A 13,119-nucleotide genomic window follows, 5' to 3' on the forward strand; every position below is an offset into this window, starting at 1 on the left:
CCTCTTTCTCTCTTCACTGTTTCTTTCCTTTTCTCTGAACGTATGTAGTGTGCGTTTTGTGAAATTAGGGTATCAATTAGGAAATTTGTGATCTTAAATTAAATTAGATTTTGATTTGATAAATTAGGGAAAAATATATACAAGTAATATAACAATTTTACAAAATATTTATGATAAGATAACAATTTAAAATTCAAATATAATGCTATAAAGATTACTTTTAAAACGCATAAGATTTTACCTATCAATCTATTAACGAGCTCAAATAATTATTTCTAATTTAAATCATAAAGTAAATATAATAATCACATTTTTATAAAATATGGTTTAAAATCCCGAAATATCAATTATTTAGATTATACGATATAATTTTTCATTATTTTTCTATTACCAAAATTTTAATTTTAATTTGTATAAAATAATTAATTATAATAAAAATTGTACATAACTATTAATTGTCTTAAATTTAAGTATTTATAAAAATCAATATAATCATTTCTAACAAATTAATCTCTAAGAGTTTAATTTAATAAAATAAATCGTAATTTATTCATAATACAAATTTCTTAAATTAAATTACCTAACACTTCCATTATTGAATTTTAATTTGAAATTACATCAAATAACCAATTATAAAAATTATATAAGATTATTAATTAACTTAACTCCATATATTAATAAAACTAATTTAATTACTCCTAAAAGATTAGTTTATAAAAATAAGGAGTTCAAAATAAAATAAGTCACAATTTATTTATATAATTATTTGAAATTATTTTTATTGGTATTGTTTAATTTGTATAATTATTTAAATAATATTAGAAAATTATTATTTCATAAACAATTGTTGTAATGGTTGTAAAATCGTTCTTTAAAATAGTCAAAGAGAACGGTTTTATTTTGTTACTATAGCGTAATGAAAAATTGAACTTCAACAGCAACACTGTAAAAACCATTGTCTAAGACCATCTAATAGAACGGTTTTAAAGTGTAGCATTTTGGCAACGGTTTTTATGCGTTTCTTTTGTACAATTATTTAAACAACAATAAAAAACCGTTGCTTAAATACAAATCATGGTAACGGTTATAAAACCGTTCTTTAAAATAGTCAAAGAGAACGGTTTTAATTTGTTGCTATAAAATAATAAAAAATTGAATTTAACAGTAACACTATAAAAAACCGTTGCCTAAACCTATCTAAGAGAACGGTTTTAAGGCGTTAAAAAATTTAGCGTTGCTAAAGGCCATATTTGTTCGTGTTGCACCCAAATATCTTCGTGTTATACTCAAATACAGAAAAATGTTTTCTTTAATGCAGAAGTTTTACATTACATTCAATTCAAACCATCAACGATGAACAATAATTTTCACAAACAAAAGCAATATTATTCACCCACAGAATCATAAACTACTAACAAAAATGATGAGTTTGGAAAACTCCAATTTAATTTTGATGATGAACAAACATTATTGAAATATTTAATTACATTTTTATTAATTCGATTTTCATTTAACATATGTTAACTAATAATTTTGTGATGCAGATTTTAATTGGACCGAAAATAAAATTCTGGTGCAAGCCTAATTATACTCAGCCTTGATTTAATGCAAGAATACATGATGAGTATGGCTAAATTGATTTTGGGCCGAAACAAAAGAAAATTGACAAGCCCAAGTGTTTTACTATTAGCTCAGCTTTGAATGTCCAAATTAATTTGTGGCTGAAGCTAGTTGTTATATTGGGCCAAATTGATTTTATTACAAGCCCAAGATCTATGCTAAGTGATCCAATGCTTGATCCAAAATTCATCAAGAAAGCAAATATTATCATTTGCCTTATGCTCTCCAACGGATTCCACATCACAGAAGGTAGTTAGGGTGGCTACGTAAGGAAGGAAGCAAAAGTCGAGCAGAAGAAGTCATAATCATCATGAAGCATCAAGGGCTAGAAATTCATCTTGGAGAGCAAGCCAAGGATGGAGCGCTCGGATTGATGAAGAGTGATGACCAAGGAAGGACTAGAGGTAATTGCATGTTAGGTTTTGCATGGATTATCTCTTCTCTCTCTCTGGCCGAACCGGTTCTATTTCTTGGACAAGAAGAAGTTGGCTTAGTTTTTGGCTTCAAAAGTGGAGGCTTCCCTCTTCTATAAAAAGAGAGAACAGCCACTGTTTGGAGCAAGGAGAAAGTGTGAAAGTGCAAGGCACAGAGTTCTCAGAGCTACCTGAGCTAACAGATTTCTCTTCTCCTTCAATGTATTTCATTTTGTAATTTTTCTGTTTAATTTTGTCATGTCTTGAGTCTCATGGAAAAAGGAAAACAGTGAAGTTTGTATGAAAAAGCCATAGAGCGGAAAAAGGCAGAGAGTGCAAAATTAAAAGAAAAAGCCATAGATGTCCTTAGAGTTCCTTTGTTCATCTATATTGTGTTTCATAATTATGTGGGAATCCCCTTGTAAGTTGGGTTAGCACTTTACAGATTGTAATCAGGAAGATTATAGTGAAATTCCATCATGTTTGTGATGGAGACTGGATGTAAGCTGCACTGCACTTAGCAGCTGAACCAGGATATATCTGGGTGTAATTTTCTCTCTTCTCTACTCCATTTCTGTATCTACTACACAGGAGCAAAAACCAAAAATATCTCATGTTAAGTGATGAGACAAAAAGAAAAGTCTCGTGGCTAGGGACGAGACAAAAGAAAAAGTCTCGTGGCTAGTGACGAGATAAAAAGACAAGAAGTTTTCAAAATTGGTTTCAAAGGTCAGGAAATATTATCAAGCAAAAAGGGGGCTAAGATTCAACCCCCTTCTCTTAGCCACTGATAACCATTAGAAAACATTAACTAGAATCAAACTACACCTCAACCACTTGATTGGATTCAAAATAATCAATTTCGTTCTGGTTCAGTTGACAATCTGAACTTGAATTATTCATTATTTTCAACAATGAGATAACTGATGATGGAGGAGAAGAAACTTAAGAAGATAAAACAAAAAAAATGAATAAAATAAAGAAGATGATGATGATGAAAAAGAAGAAGAAGAAGAAGCAGCAGAAGATGAGAAGGAGAAAGAGGAAGAGTTTTAAATTATGCATAACTTATCAGCATACATACACAAAAAATTCTTAAACAATACACCCAAATATCTTTGTGTTACACCCAAATTTGCTGCAAATACAGAAAAATGTTTCCTCTAATACTACATTTTTTTGTTCTTCTTTTTTTTCTCCCTTATTTCTTTCTTTCTTTTAGCTGAACGAATGTAAGTTCATCCTCTTCCAAATAATTTTGTACTATCACTACAAGAAAAAGCAATATTTGTAACAAAAAAAATTGTTACAAAAAATCGAAATTTTGAAACAAAAGAATTTTGTAACAAAAAAAGGGGCCGTTGCAGTATGTTTCATTACAAAAAGTTTTTGTAACAAAAAATGGAACTGTTACAATTCAAAGTGATATTTTGTAACAAATTTTTCTAATACAAAAAACCAGAGGTAGTTACAAAAATGGTAATAAATTTTGATCTTCAAGGTATTTTTGGTGACAATCTATTTTTTCCTATCATAAAATTTTGTTACAAAATGTAACTTGATTTTCTAACGTTTTTTTTTCTTTAGTTACAAAAGCAAAATAATTATTTTGTAACAATTGTTTTAATACAAATTACATGCATAATATAAATATACTGAAATTAATTACTACAAAATGAGATATTTTATTAAACTCAAAATATTGATACACAAATTTCTTTTGAAAAGTAATAAAACATGTTACAAATCTAAACAATAAAAAATGCTACAAACCTATAACTATGTTATATCAAGTTAGGCTATAAACCAATCCCAATAACAAATCCTAAGAAGCATATTTCCAAGTAGTAACTCTCCTGCATTAACAATAACAATTAATAAAATAAATAAATGAATAAAAAAGAGAAATTAGAAGCCATCATTGGCAATAACAATTACAATTAACAAAACTTAAATTAACAAAATTATCAATATATTTTCAATTAGTAAATCTCCTGCAAATCTCACATCAATTGGTTAGCATAGCACATGCTAAAATATAAGATAAATTATATGTCAATGTTATAATAAACCTGTTATAAGTCGCTTCTTTTGTCCCTCTGAGATGCCCTTGAGCATTTCATCGCCCACCAATGTGTTTTCATATATGTCCAAACCTAATATCTTTGTATTTTAAAAATTAAAATTTTAAAACAAAATAAAATTTTCTTAAAGATTTTAATATTTTAAAATAATTTTTTTAGTTATAAAAATTCTTGTATTTTGTGACAAACAAATAACTTGTTACAAATAATATGAGATTTTGTGACAAATTAATTTTTTGTTACAAAATAATTAGAGTTTTTGAAACAAATAAATATTTTGTTACAAAATATTTTAAACTTTTGTAACAACTCCATCTTTTGTTACAAAATATTATAAAATTTTGTAACAAAACATCGATTCGTTATAAAAGCCAATATAATTTGTAACAAAAAAATTAAATCGTTACAAAATATCAACACGTTTTGTAACAAATTATATTATTGTTACAAAATATTATTATTATGTAACAATCACTAATTTTTGTTACAAAAATATTTTTTTTGTAACAATTTTAAATTCGTTACAAAGTTTTTATTACAAATATTCCATTTTCTTGTAGTGTATTATGTGTTTCTTTTTCTTCTTTGTTTGATTTTTTTTGTTTTGATGAAAAAGAAGAAGAAGAAGCAGCAGAAGATGAGGATGAGGGAGAAGAAGAGTTTTGAATTATGCAGAATTTATCAGAAAAATATCTTAAAGAATACACCCAAATGTCTTCGTGTTACATCTATCCAAATATCTTCGTGTTACACCCAAATTTGCTGTAAATACAGAAAAATATTTTCTTTAATGCAGAACTTTTACATTACATTCAATTCAAACCATCAACGATTAAACATTATTCAACTATAGAATCATAAACTACTAATAAAAAATTAAGTTGAATCGAACCACACATTAACTACTTGATTGGATTCAAAACAATAATCAATTTCGTTTTGGTTCAATTGACAATTTGAACTTAAATTATTCATTATCTTCAACAACGAAATAAGGAGGAGAAGGAGAAAAAGAAAAGAAGAAAAAAAATTCCAATGAAAGAAGAAGGAAGAAGAGGAGGTGGTGTTAGTGATGATAATAACGAAAGAGATAAATGTGCATGAGTAAGAAACGTGTGTGAGAGTGATTTATTCTACTCCTGTTATTAAATTTTTTTGAATCCGTTACAATATATAACCGTATAACTAACTACTTATACAAGCAGAAGATTCTGATGAAGATGGTTGTTCATATCAAATTCTGCTGCTTTCTTTTTTAATGCGAACTTGAATTCAGCAGCATGGCATAATAACTGCATGGCCATGCCATGAGGCCATGGACAATCAATTCGATTTCCAAATGGTGGACCTCTTCTCTCACGACATAAAATATATATAGAAAAAAACTGTTACATGTCGAATAATAATGTTGCAGTTATACCTTATAGCCAACAGAGTTTAACTAGGAGACAATTTTTTTAACCAATATTAATTAATTTTTTAATTTTAAATTTAAAATCTTAACCTAAATTCTATATCCTTAAAAAATATGTAAAGAATAATGTTATATTAATTAACTAATTCAAAGTTGATTCCTATAGTTATTTCTCTGGAATATATATACATTTACATGCATACATTGAATTTAGGCCATCACGTGTTTTCACCTAACACTTGGGGACCAATTTAATTATTGATGACAGAACTAATAAAAATTAGAATAATATTACACATTCATCCAAGTCTTTTTTATAAAGAATTTTTATAAATCAAGTTCAACTAAATTAAATAATAAAATTTAAAATAATATTAATTATAAGTGATATGTTAAACTAACTTAATTAAATTTAGTTGATAAAAAAATTTAAATATTTAATATTTTTATTGTTTAATATTTTTATTATCTTCTTATATTTTTTTTATTCTAAAAACTAATATATTTTGATCTCTCTTAGATAATTCCTGCACATACATACAGTCATCATTCATCAACGAAAAGAATGATGAGAAACAATGTGCTGCAGCAGCAGCAGTTCAAAGATTCAGCTCTTAAGATGATCTCATTGTGCTCCCTAATTATTGTAGGTGTAGTTGAAACAAAATCAACAATAGAACCATGCAACTCCTCCCAGGCATGCCCCTCACTTCTCTCATACCTCTTGCCATGGGACTCAATGCTATCCGAAATAGCAACACGCTTCAACGTGAACGTCTCTGATATCATGGCCGCAAACTCTGCCTTCCCAATAACAGCATCGTGCGGCAACGAAATCGTGAGAGCAGGATCAACGGTGAAGATACCAGCCACGTGTGAGTGCGTGGATGGAATCAGAAGGTCGGTGTCAGCAGTGTACAAGGTGAAAGCATCGGACACACTGGAATCGATATCAGAGGGTTATGGAGGACTTGTTAGTGCAGATCAAATTGGGAGTTTCAACAAAGCCGTGCCTTTGGTGGATGGAGATGTGGTAGTTATACCGTTGCCGTGCAGTTGCATGAAGAACCAGAATAATGGGGAAAGTGCGGTTTATATGTCGTATGTGGTTCAGAAAGGGGAGACACTGGGAAGCGTGGCGGCTTATTTTGGTACAACTATTTCTGATTTGGAAACTGTTAACGGTCTTGGACAACCTACCGTTCTACCTGGCGATATTCTATCGATTCCTATACCAGGTACCTACCTAAAAATCTTATACAAAGTTGGGAGTGGATCATCTCTAGTGAAAAAAAAAAAATTGGATACTGTTTAGTGTTTAATATAATCATTCATTTTTATCTCTTTCCTATTTAATTTTGGTTCCACTTAAAGATTTAAAGGGAAAAGCACTTTATTCTCTCAAATGTTTCTTTCCCTGCAAAGGATCCATTTCCTACAAAGTTACATTAAAAACTACTATATTTACTTACAAGCCAAACATGTCAAATTATTTAATCGTTGTGTGAGTAATTACACCTATAATGATTGATGACATAATCTTGTGTAGAAAATTGTAACGTCCTTTGCAGCATGTTCATCAGCTACCCTGAATTGGTACAATGAGAGTTTAATAGTTCCAAATGGCTCATATGCTTTAACTGCCACCAACTGTATTAAATGCACTTGTGCTCCACAGGGTCTCAAGTAAGCAACCATATGCAAATTCACTCTTAGTAACAATAACGAATTTTAATGCTTGTTGATCGATAAGCTATATCTTGTATTTGGCTAGGATGCAATGTTTTCCTTCTGGAATGGATGTACATTGCTATAATTTACGTTGCAAGGGTTCCAATCTTGCTATTGGGGATGAACATCTGGAATATTCCAATGCTGGATGCAATGTCACCCAATGTGTGTACCGTGGCCACAGGGGTGGAAAAATTCTGAGTAGGTAAGCAAATAAATTCAATAAACCTCTGCATAGCAGAATCCTAAAGAGCTACCCAAAAAATAATTTCTATTTTGGCTTCAATTTTTTTTGTCTTCTTGTAGCAACACGTTCTTTGTTTTACATTTTGCAGTCTGATAAACTCTTCTTATCTGCAATGTCCGGGTAACTTCTTCATATTTAGCAAGAGCAGCAGAAATTTCAGAATTCTGACGGGAAATGTTTTTTTTTTATCATTCTTTAATGTCTTTATTTTATTAATTTTATTTTATCTGTGTGTTCTTTTGGGCAGATAATAAAAACTCTAGTGCAGCTACATGTTGGCAACCCTCAGCACCAAATTTGGCAGACCCATTTGTTTTGTCTCCAAGCCCAAGCCCAAGCCTATTCCCCTTGCCCGTTTCTGAGGCTGCTCTAATGACTCATGCCTATGACTATGACTACGACTATGAGAGAAGGCTCCATCTGTTCTCATTCATCTGTCGTATGCTACACTTGTTCTTCCCAATGCTTCTACTTTGTTTTTTAATCTGATCAAGTGTAGGTTGATGATGCTGATTTGTGATGAATAAATCGTCCTAAATCATATGTGGTATGCTGCACTTGTTCTTCCCAATGCAATGGTACTAGTGTAAACACAGATTCCTCTGCATCTCACATTTGACATTTCATTATCCACTTGTGTTTCTGAATTCTGAGTATTGACCTGATAATAAAATCCAGTAACGTTTCAGAGAATTTGGAAAAAGCTGACTACCTGCTTAGGATAGTACTAGTAGGAAATACATAAATTAATTTTAATTATAAAAAATATATATATAATATATATAATTAAGATCAAAGGTTAAAATTTATTGAAATAGTGATGTTTTAATATACTTAAATGTTTTCCGTAAATATAACTCTACATTTCGTTATAAGATTAGATTCTCATTGAAATATAAATGACAAGAAGTACAAATAAATTCTAATCACAGGAATAAGAAAAATGTGTATGTATTTATTTAAGACTCATCATTATAATTTATATAGTGACCTCTTAGTTTAAATAGAATTTTATTAATCGAAGTATAGCGTCTAAGTATAATAATAAGGGTAAACTATTAAAACATACTTAAAAGTTATTTATATTGTTGATAAAAATAATTTTAAAAGATAAAAAGACAAATAAATTATTAAAAGATTTAAAAACATAATAAAAATATCAAATATCAAATATATATTTTTAAAATAAATTTTACAAATCAGATTTTGATATATTTTTATAAATATAATTAAGAAAATGTTTTTCGATTTTTTTGGTGAATGATTGAAATTTTTTAGATTTTTTTGTTATATTTTTAAATTGTTCAAAATTTATTTATCGTTTATATATCAGAACTATTTTTATCATTTGTACGAATTTTTGGATATTATATTAGTTTACTTTCTAACATTACATAATAAAAGTATCAGGAGAGACATAACTTATATATAAGTACCAGGTTTCGAAGCTAGACCATACTTTTTTCTTTTTTTGGTGTCTGAAGGTAGACCATATTGATTCTGATAAATACGCGCAAATATGACTGAGAAATAACTACAAACACTAGTAGGCTTGGATAAAGTTGATAGTTATGGCTTATTGGCTTATAAGCATCATCACAAGGAACAGGTTTTGGCAATAATATCTTGCCCCAATTCTAGCAAGAATATCTATCTGAACGATAAGTTGCATTCATGAGGTCGTTTGAATAAAACACAGGTGTCATCAGATAATTTGATTCTACTGTTCCATCACTTCAAGATTTTAAAATGTATACCCATACCATCATGCATCATCACATTGATATTTGCATTATACTAAGATTCCTAATTAATATTTAGCCACATGGCACTAGTTATTGCATAGTAACACACAAATCTACGTTTGTTCTATCTTTACTTGCCTTTGTCCCCTTTTTTTTCTCGTCAGCTGTTAACTTCCCTGATAAGGATATATATAGATAATAGAGAATTTAGTGACAAGAATACATGTTGGAGAATTCTGCATATCCGACGGAACCCAAAAAATTGAATCTGTATATATACATATACACCCATCATGTGGCTTTGGTACATTTAAAATTTACTGGGAAAATAAATATATAATAAAATTCATGGTGATCTATTATTTGGATTTTGGACTGACTCCTATAATATCAACGGCCCCCTCGGTTGATTTGTATAGGTTGTGTAGACTTATGTGCTTTCTGTTACATCAGTATTGCCTTTCATGCATGCAATTCTGAGTTAACCTTAAACAGATAACATATCGGCAGAGAAACTAATTTGTTACCGAATAAATGAATTATGAGTTATGAGTTATGACCAATTTGTAAAATTTGAACCCAATGGTAAGAAATTTATCCGTTTCTTGACATTAGGATATACACAACAATCTTAATTATCCCCTTTTAGTTTCATCAATTAGATCAACTTCTGTAGAGCAAAGAAAGGAAACTAATAATGATGAGGCAATGAATACTATGTGTGGTTTTGAAACATAAAAATTGAAGGTGAGTCAAGCACGAACATTATGTAAATTAGACAGGGAAGACGAAGAGAATCTAATGGGTGAAAAGAAGTATGAGAAAGAGAGAGAGGAAGCGAAAGCCACATGAGTAGGGGACCGCAAGCAGGAATTTTAAAGTCTTAGGCGGAATTATTGAATCATAGGGTGGATCCCAACAAAAGCGTCTTACTCACAAATTTAACGCTCACCACTGCCCATAACACACAGTCGAGTAAACACTTAAACTTACCAGGTGCAGCTCCAAGTGGGGCCCATGTGAAATCCCGTTGTTACGAGCACAACCAATCACAATTCAGAGAACAAGATGAACATGAAATCACCAACCAATGGGATGTTGGATGAGCCCAAATTGGGGGGACCATTAGCAAAATGACCAAAAGTGCATGGGATGGTAGGGTTTCTCTCACACCACACTGTCAAGTCTCAACACACAAATAATTGAATTGAAGTGAATCATTTTTGGGGGTACCCCAAATAAATAGACTAAACACCTTGCAAAGTTCCTGTTGCAATTGCAACTTGCAAGCACTAACTAACTGCCATTTTCATTGCTCTGACAAGTTTGTTATTTTTAGTTCTTCTATGAGCACAGGCATGAAAGACGCAGCTGCAACTGCAACAAGTGCAAGTGCCTTGGGTGCCAAGACGGCCAGGGCTTGCGACAGCTGCTTACGGAGGAGGGCACGGTGGTTCTGCGCTGCAGATGATGCATTCCTCTGCCATGCCTGTGACAACTTGGTCCACTCCGCGAACCAGTTAGCGAGCAGGCACGAGAGGGTTAGGCTTCAAACGGCGTCGTGCAAGCTCACCAACAAGGTAACCACCGCACACGCATGGCACAGTGGGTTCACGCGCAAGGCAAGAACACCGCGCCACAACAACAACAAGCACTTAGCCTTGCAACAAAGGCTTAAGGACCAAGTTTTATTCAACACCGCTTGTGTTCTTCCCGTTGTGCCGGAGCTTGGAGTTGAAGAAACAGCTCTTCTGGATGATCATGAGAGCGAGGAGCAGCTGCTGTGTCGCGTCCCCGTGTTTGACCCTTTCGATGCAGAGCTTTGCAATGATGTGTACAGTGAAGTCAGGGACGAGAAGAATCACGAAGAACGAGGTTGTTGTGATGACTTGGAGAGCTTCTCTGAGTTTCTGCCATCGGATATGGATCTTGCTGAGTTTGCTGCTGATGTCGAAAACCTGCTTGGAAGTGGGATTGATGAGGATTCATTAGGAATTGATTGCAAAGAAGAAGTTCAAAGAGAAGATGCATGCGTTAGAGCCGAAACCACCATTAATATTAAGGAGGGTGCAATGGTAATGGTAAAGGTGAAGGATGAGGAGCTTGATTCAGATACAGCAAGTCATCTTCAGTCAGTTTTTGACATCACAAACGATGACGAATTTGATTGGAATATCGAATCGGTGCTCTTATCGACGGAGGAAAAGGCGACCGCTGCCGCACCAGTAAGTAATAATAGTGATAGTGTTAGTGAAGAGAAAAAGAGGGACATATTTTTGAGACTGAACTATGAAGAGGTTATAAATGCTTGGGCAAGCCAAGGTTCTCCGTGGACAACAGGAACCCCTCCTCCGTTCAACCCTCATGATCATTCCTGGCCAAATTTCTTGGTACTTATTAGTACTTCTCTCGATCTATGTATATGTATTTTTGTAGTAGTATTTGATGCAGATGCGCATACATATTTGTGAATTTCAGGATCCAAGTGGCGGAGATGTTCATCAGTGCTCTTCTTATGGGGATGGGAGAAGCGTGAGGGGACATGTTGGAGATGGGGGAAGAGAAGCAAGAGTATCTAGGTACAGAGAGAAGAGAAGGACTCGTTTGTTTGCTAAAAAGATAAGATATGAAGTGAGGAAACTGAATGCGGAGAAGAGACCTAGAATGAAAGGTAGATTTGTCAAGAGATCATGCCTTGTTGGAGGAGCCACAACTTCCTTTCAAACCTCCTATAACTGAGCGAGACTGACATCAATCAATCATTCAATCAATTTCCTTGTTTGCTTTTTCTGCAAATCTGGAATGCTTCTGTAACATAATAATATCACTACTATTCTAGGTCAGGTTTGGCTAAAGTTGTTGCTTGGGATTGAATCTCTCTATCTCTCTAGCAGGTCTCTTAGTTGGGTAATCAGATTTAGGAATTCGGGTATTCAATGTTGATGCATGCATTACCCAGTTAACTTTCTAGCTAGGCTACTGATATTTAACAATGTTTACTACATATATATATCAAGTTCAGATGTTAATTGTTGAATTAGTTTGTACATTATCTACATATATATATATATGCTTGTGACGATTTCGGTTTAATGTACTCCTTTGTCCCATGTACACGAAGAAGTAAAAAACAGGAGGGTGGTTGTTATATTAATTAGAAAGATGAACATGCTTACATACTAAGTTTACTTTCAGCAATGCAAATCCACCAAACTAGTTTTCACAATAAGCTATATGCACATGTGGGGATATAAAATGATGGAAACTTACGTGTGCAATCTTTTTTCAAGAAAAATTGATAGTTAAGACTGGTTAAATTATTAAATATATTAAATTATTTAAAAAAATTTTAATTACATTTATGTATTTTGAAAATAATTAAAAAAACAAAGAATAAAGAAATGAATGCATATATAGAAAAAGTTATGATTTCTCATCATTCTCAAATTATGGTTCTCAAACATTATTCTTACAGTTATTTGGTTTTAGTAAGAAAAAACGGAAACATCTAAGTTCTAACCATTATAATGTTTGTACAATCTACAAAAGTTAATTAAGGAGGGAATGGTTATAATGGAAGCTATAACATTATAATAAAGTTTCGCTAGGTAGATAACGAAAAATATGAATAAGGTGAATAACGTATTGTATTTCAAATTCATTAAACATTTAATTTTATTTTTACTAAAGTGAAATCTGTGTGATGCGCAGAAAAGTATATTAATTATAGGTTTAACTATTCTGTAGATGCTTATAATTTTATCAAATTTTTAATTAAATTTTTATATTTTTTTTAATTGAGTACTTATACTATAATTTTTTTTTTCAATTTAGTTTCTATAACGTTAAACGTCTAAAAAATGTT

The 13,119-nt window shown here is 31.6% G+C and overlaps 2 protein-coding genes across 2 annotated transcripts; both read left to right on the top strand.

The window, feature by feature from the left end:
- Positions 6,061–8,138, top strand: LOC107634385 (lysM domain-containing GPI-anchored protein 1-like). Its single transcript, XM_016337903.2, has 5 exons — positions 6,061–6,769; positions 7,103–7,217; positions 7,306–7,467; positions 7,598–7,629; positions 7,757–8,138. The coding sequence occupies exons 1-5, from the start codon at positions 6,097–6,099 to the stop codon at positions 7,996–7,998; spliced, it is 1,224 nt and encodes a 407-aa protein (XP_016193389.1). The 5' UTR covers positions 6,061–6,096; the 3' UTR covers positions 7,999–8,138.
- On the top strand, positions 10,442–12,347 carry LOC107630325 (zinc finger protein CONSTANS-LIKE 16). The gene is made up of 2 exons (XM_016333421.2): positions 10,442–11,644; positions 11,733–12,347. Exons 1-2 carry the CDS (start codon positions 10,601–10,603, stop codon positions 11,991–11,993), a joined length of 1,305 nt encoding a protein of 434 aa, XP_016188907.1. The 5' UTR covers positions 10,442–10,600; the 3' UTR covers positions 11,994–12,347.

This window comes from Arachis ipaensis, chromosome B03 (assembly GCF_000816755.2).
Source record: "Arachis ipaensis cultivar K30076 chromosome B03, Araip1.1, whole genome shotgun sequence".
Taxonomy (NCBI): domain Eukaryota; kingdom Viridiplantae; phylum Streptophyta; class Magnoliopsida; order Fabales; family Fabaceae; genus Arachis; species Arachis ipaensis.

Excerpts from the sequence above, each read along its gene's own strand:
- LOC107634385 (XM_016337903.2), top strand. The coding sequence starts at position 6,097 with ATGATGAGAAACAATGTGCTGCAGCAGCAGCAGTTCAAAGATTCAGCT. Across the intron at positions 7,218-7,305 it reads TGTGCTCCACAGGGTCTCAA|GATGCAATGTTTTCCTTCTG; the intron begins GTAAGCAACCAT and ends GTATTTGGCTAG. Across the intron at positions 7,630-7,756 it reads TTCTTATCTGCAATGTCCGG|ATAATAAAAACTCTAGTGCA; the intron begins GTAACTTCTTCA and ends TCTTTTGGGCAG.
- LOC107630325 (XM_016333421.2), top strand. The coding sequence starts at position 10,601 with ATGAGCACAGGCATGAAAGACGCAGCTGCAACTGCAACAAGTGCAAGT. Across the intron at positions 11,645-11,732 it reads ATTCCTGGCCAAATTTCTTG|GATCCAAGTGGCGGAGATGT; the intron begins GTACTTATTAGT and ends TGTGAATTTCAG.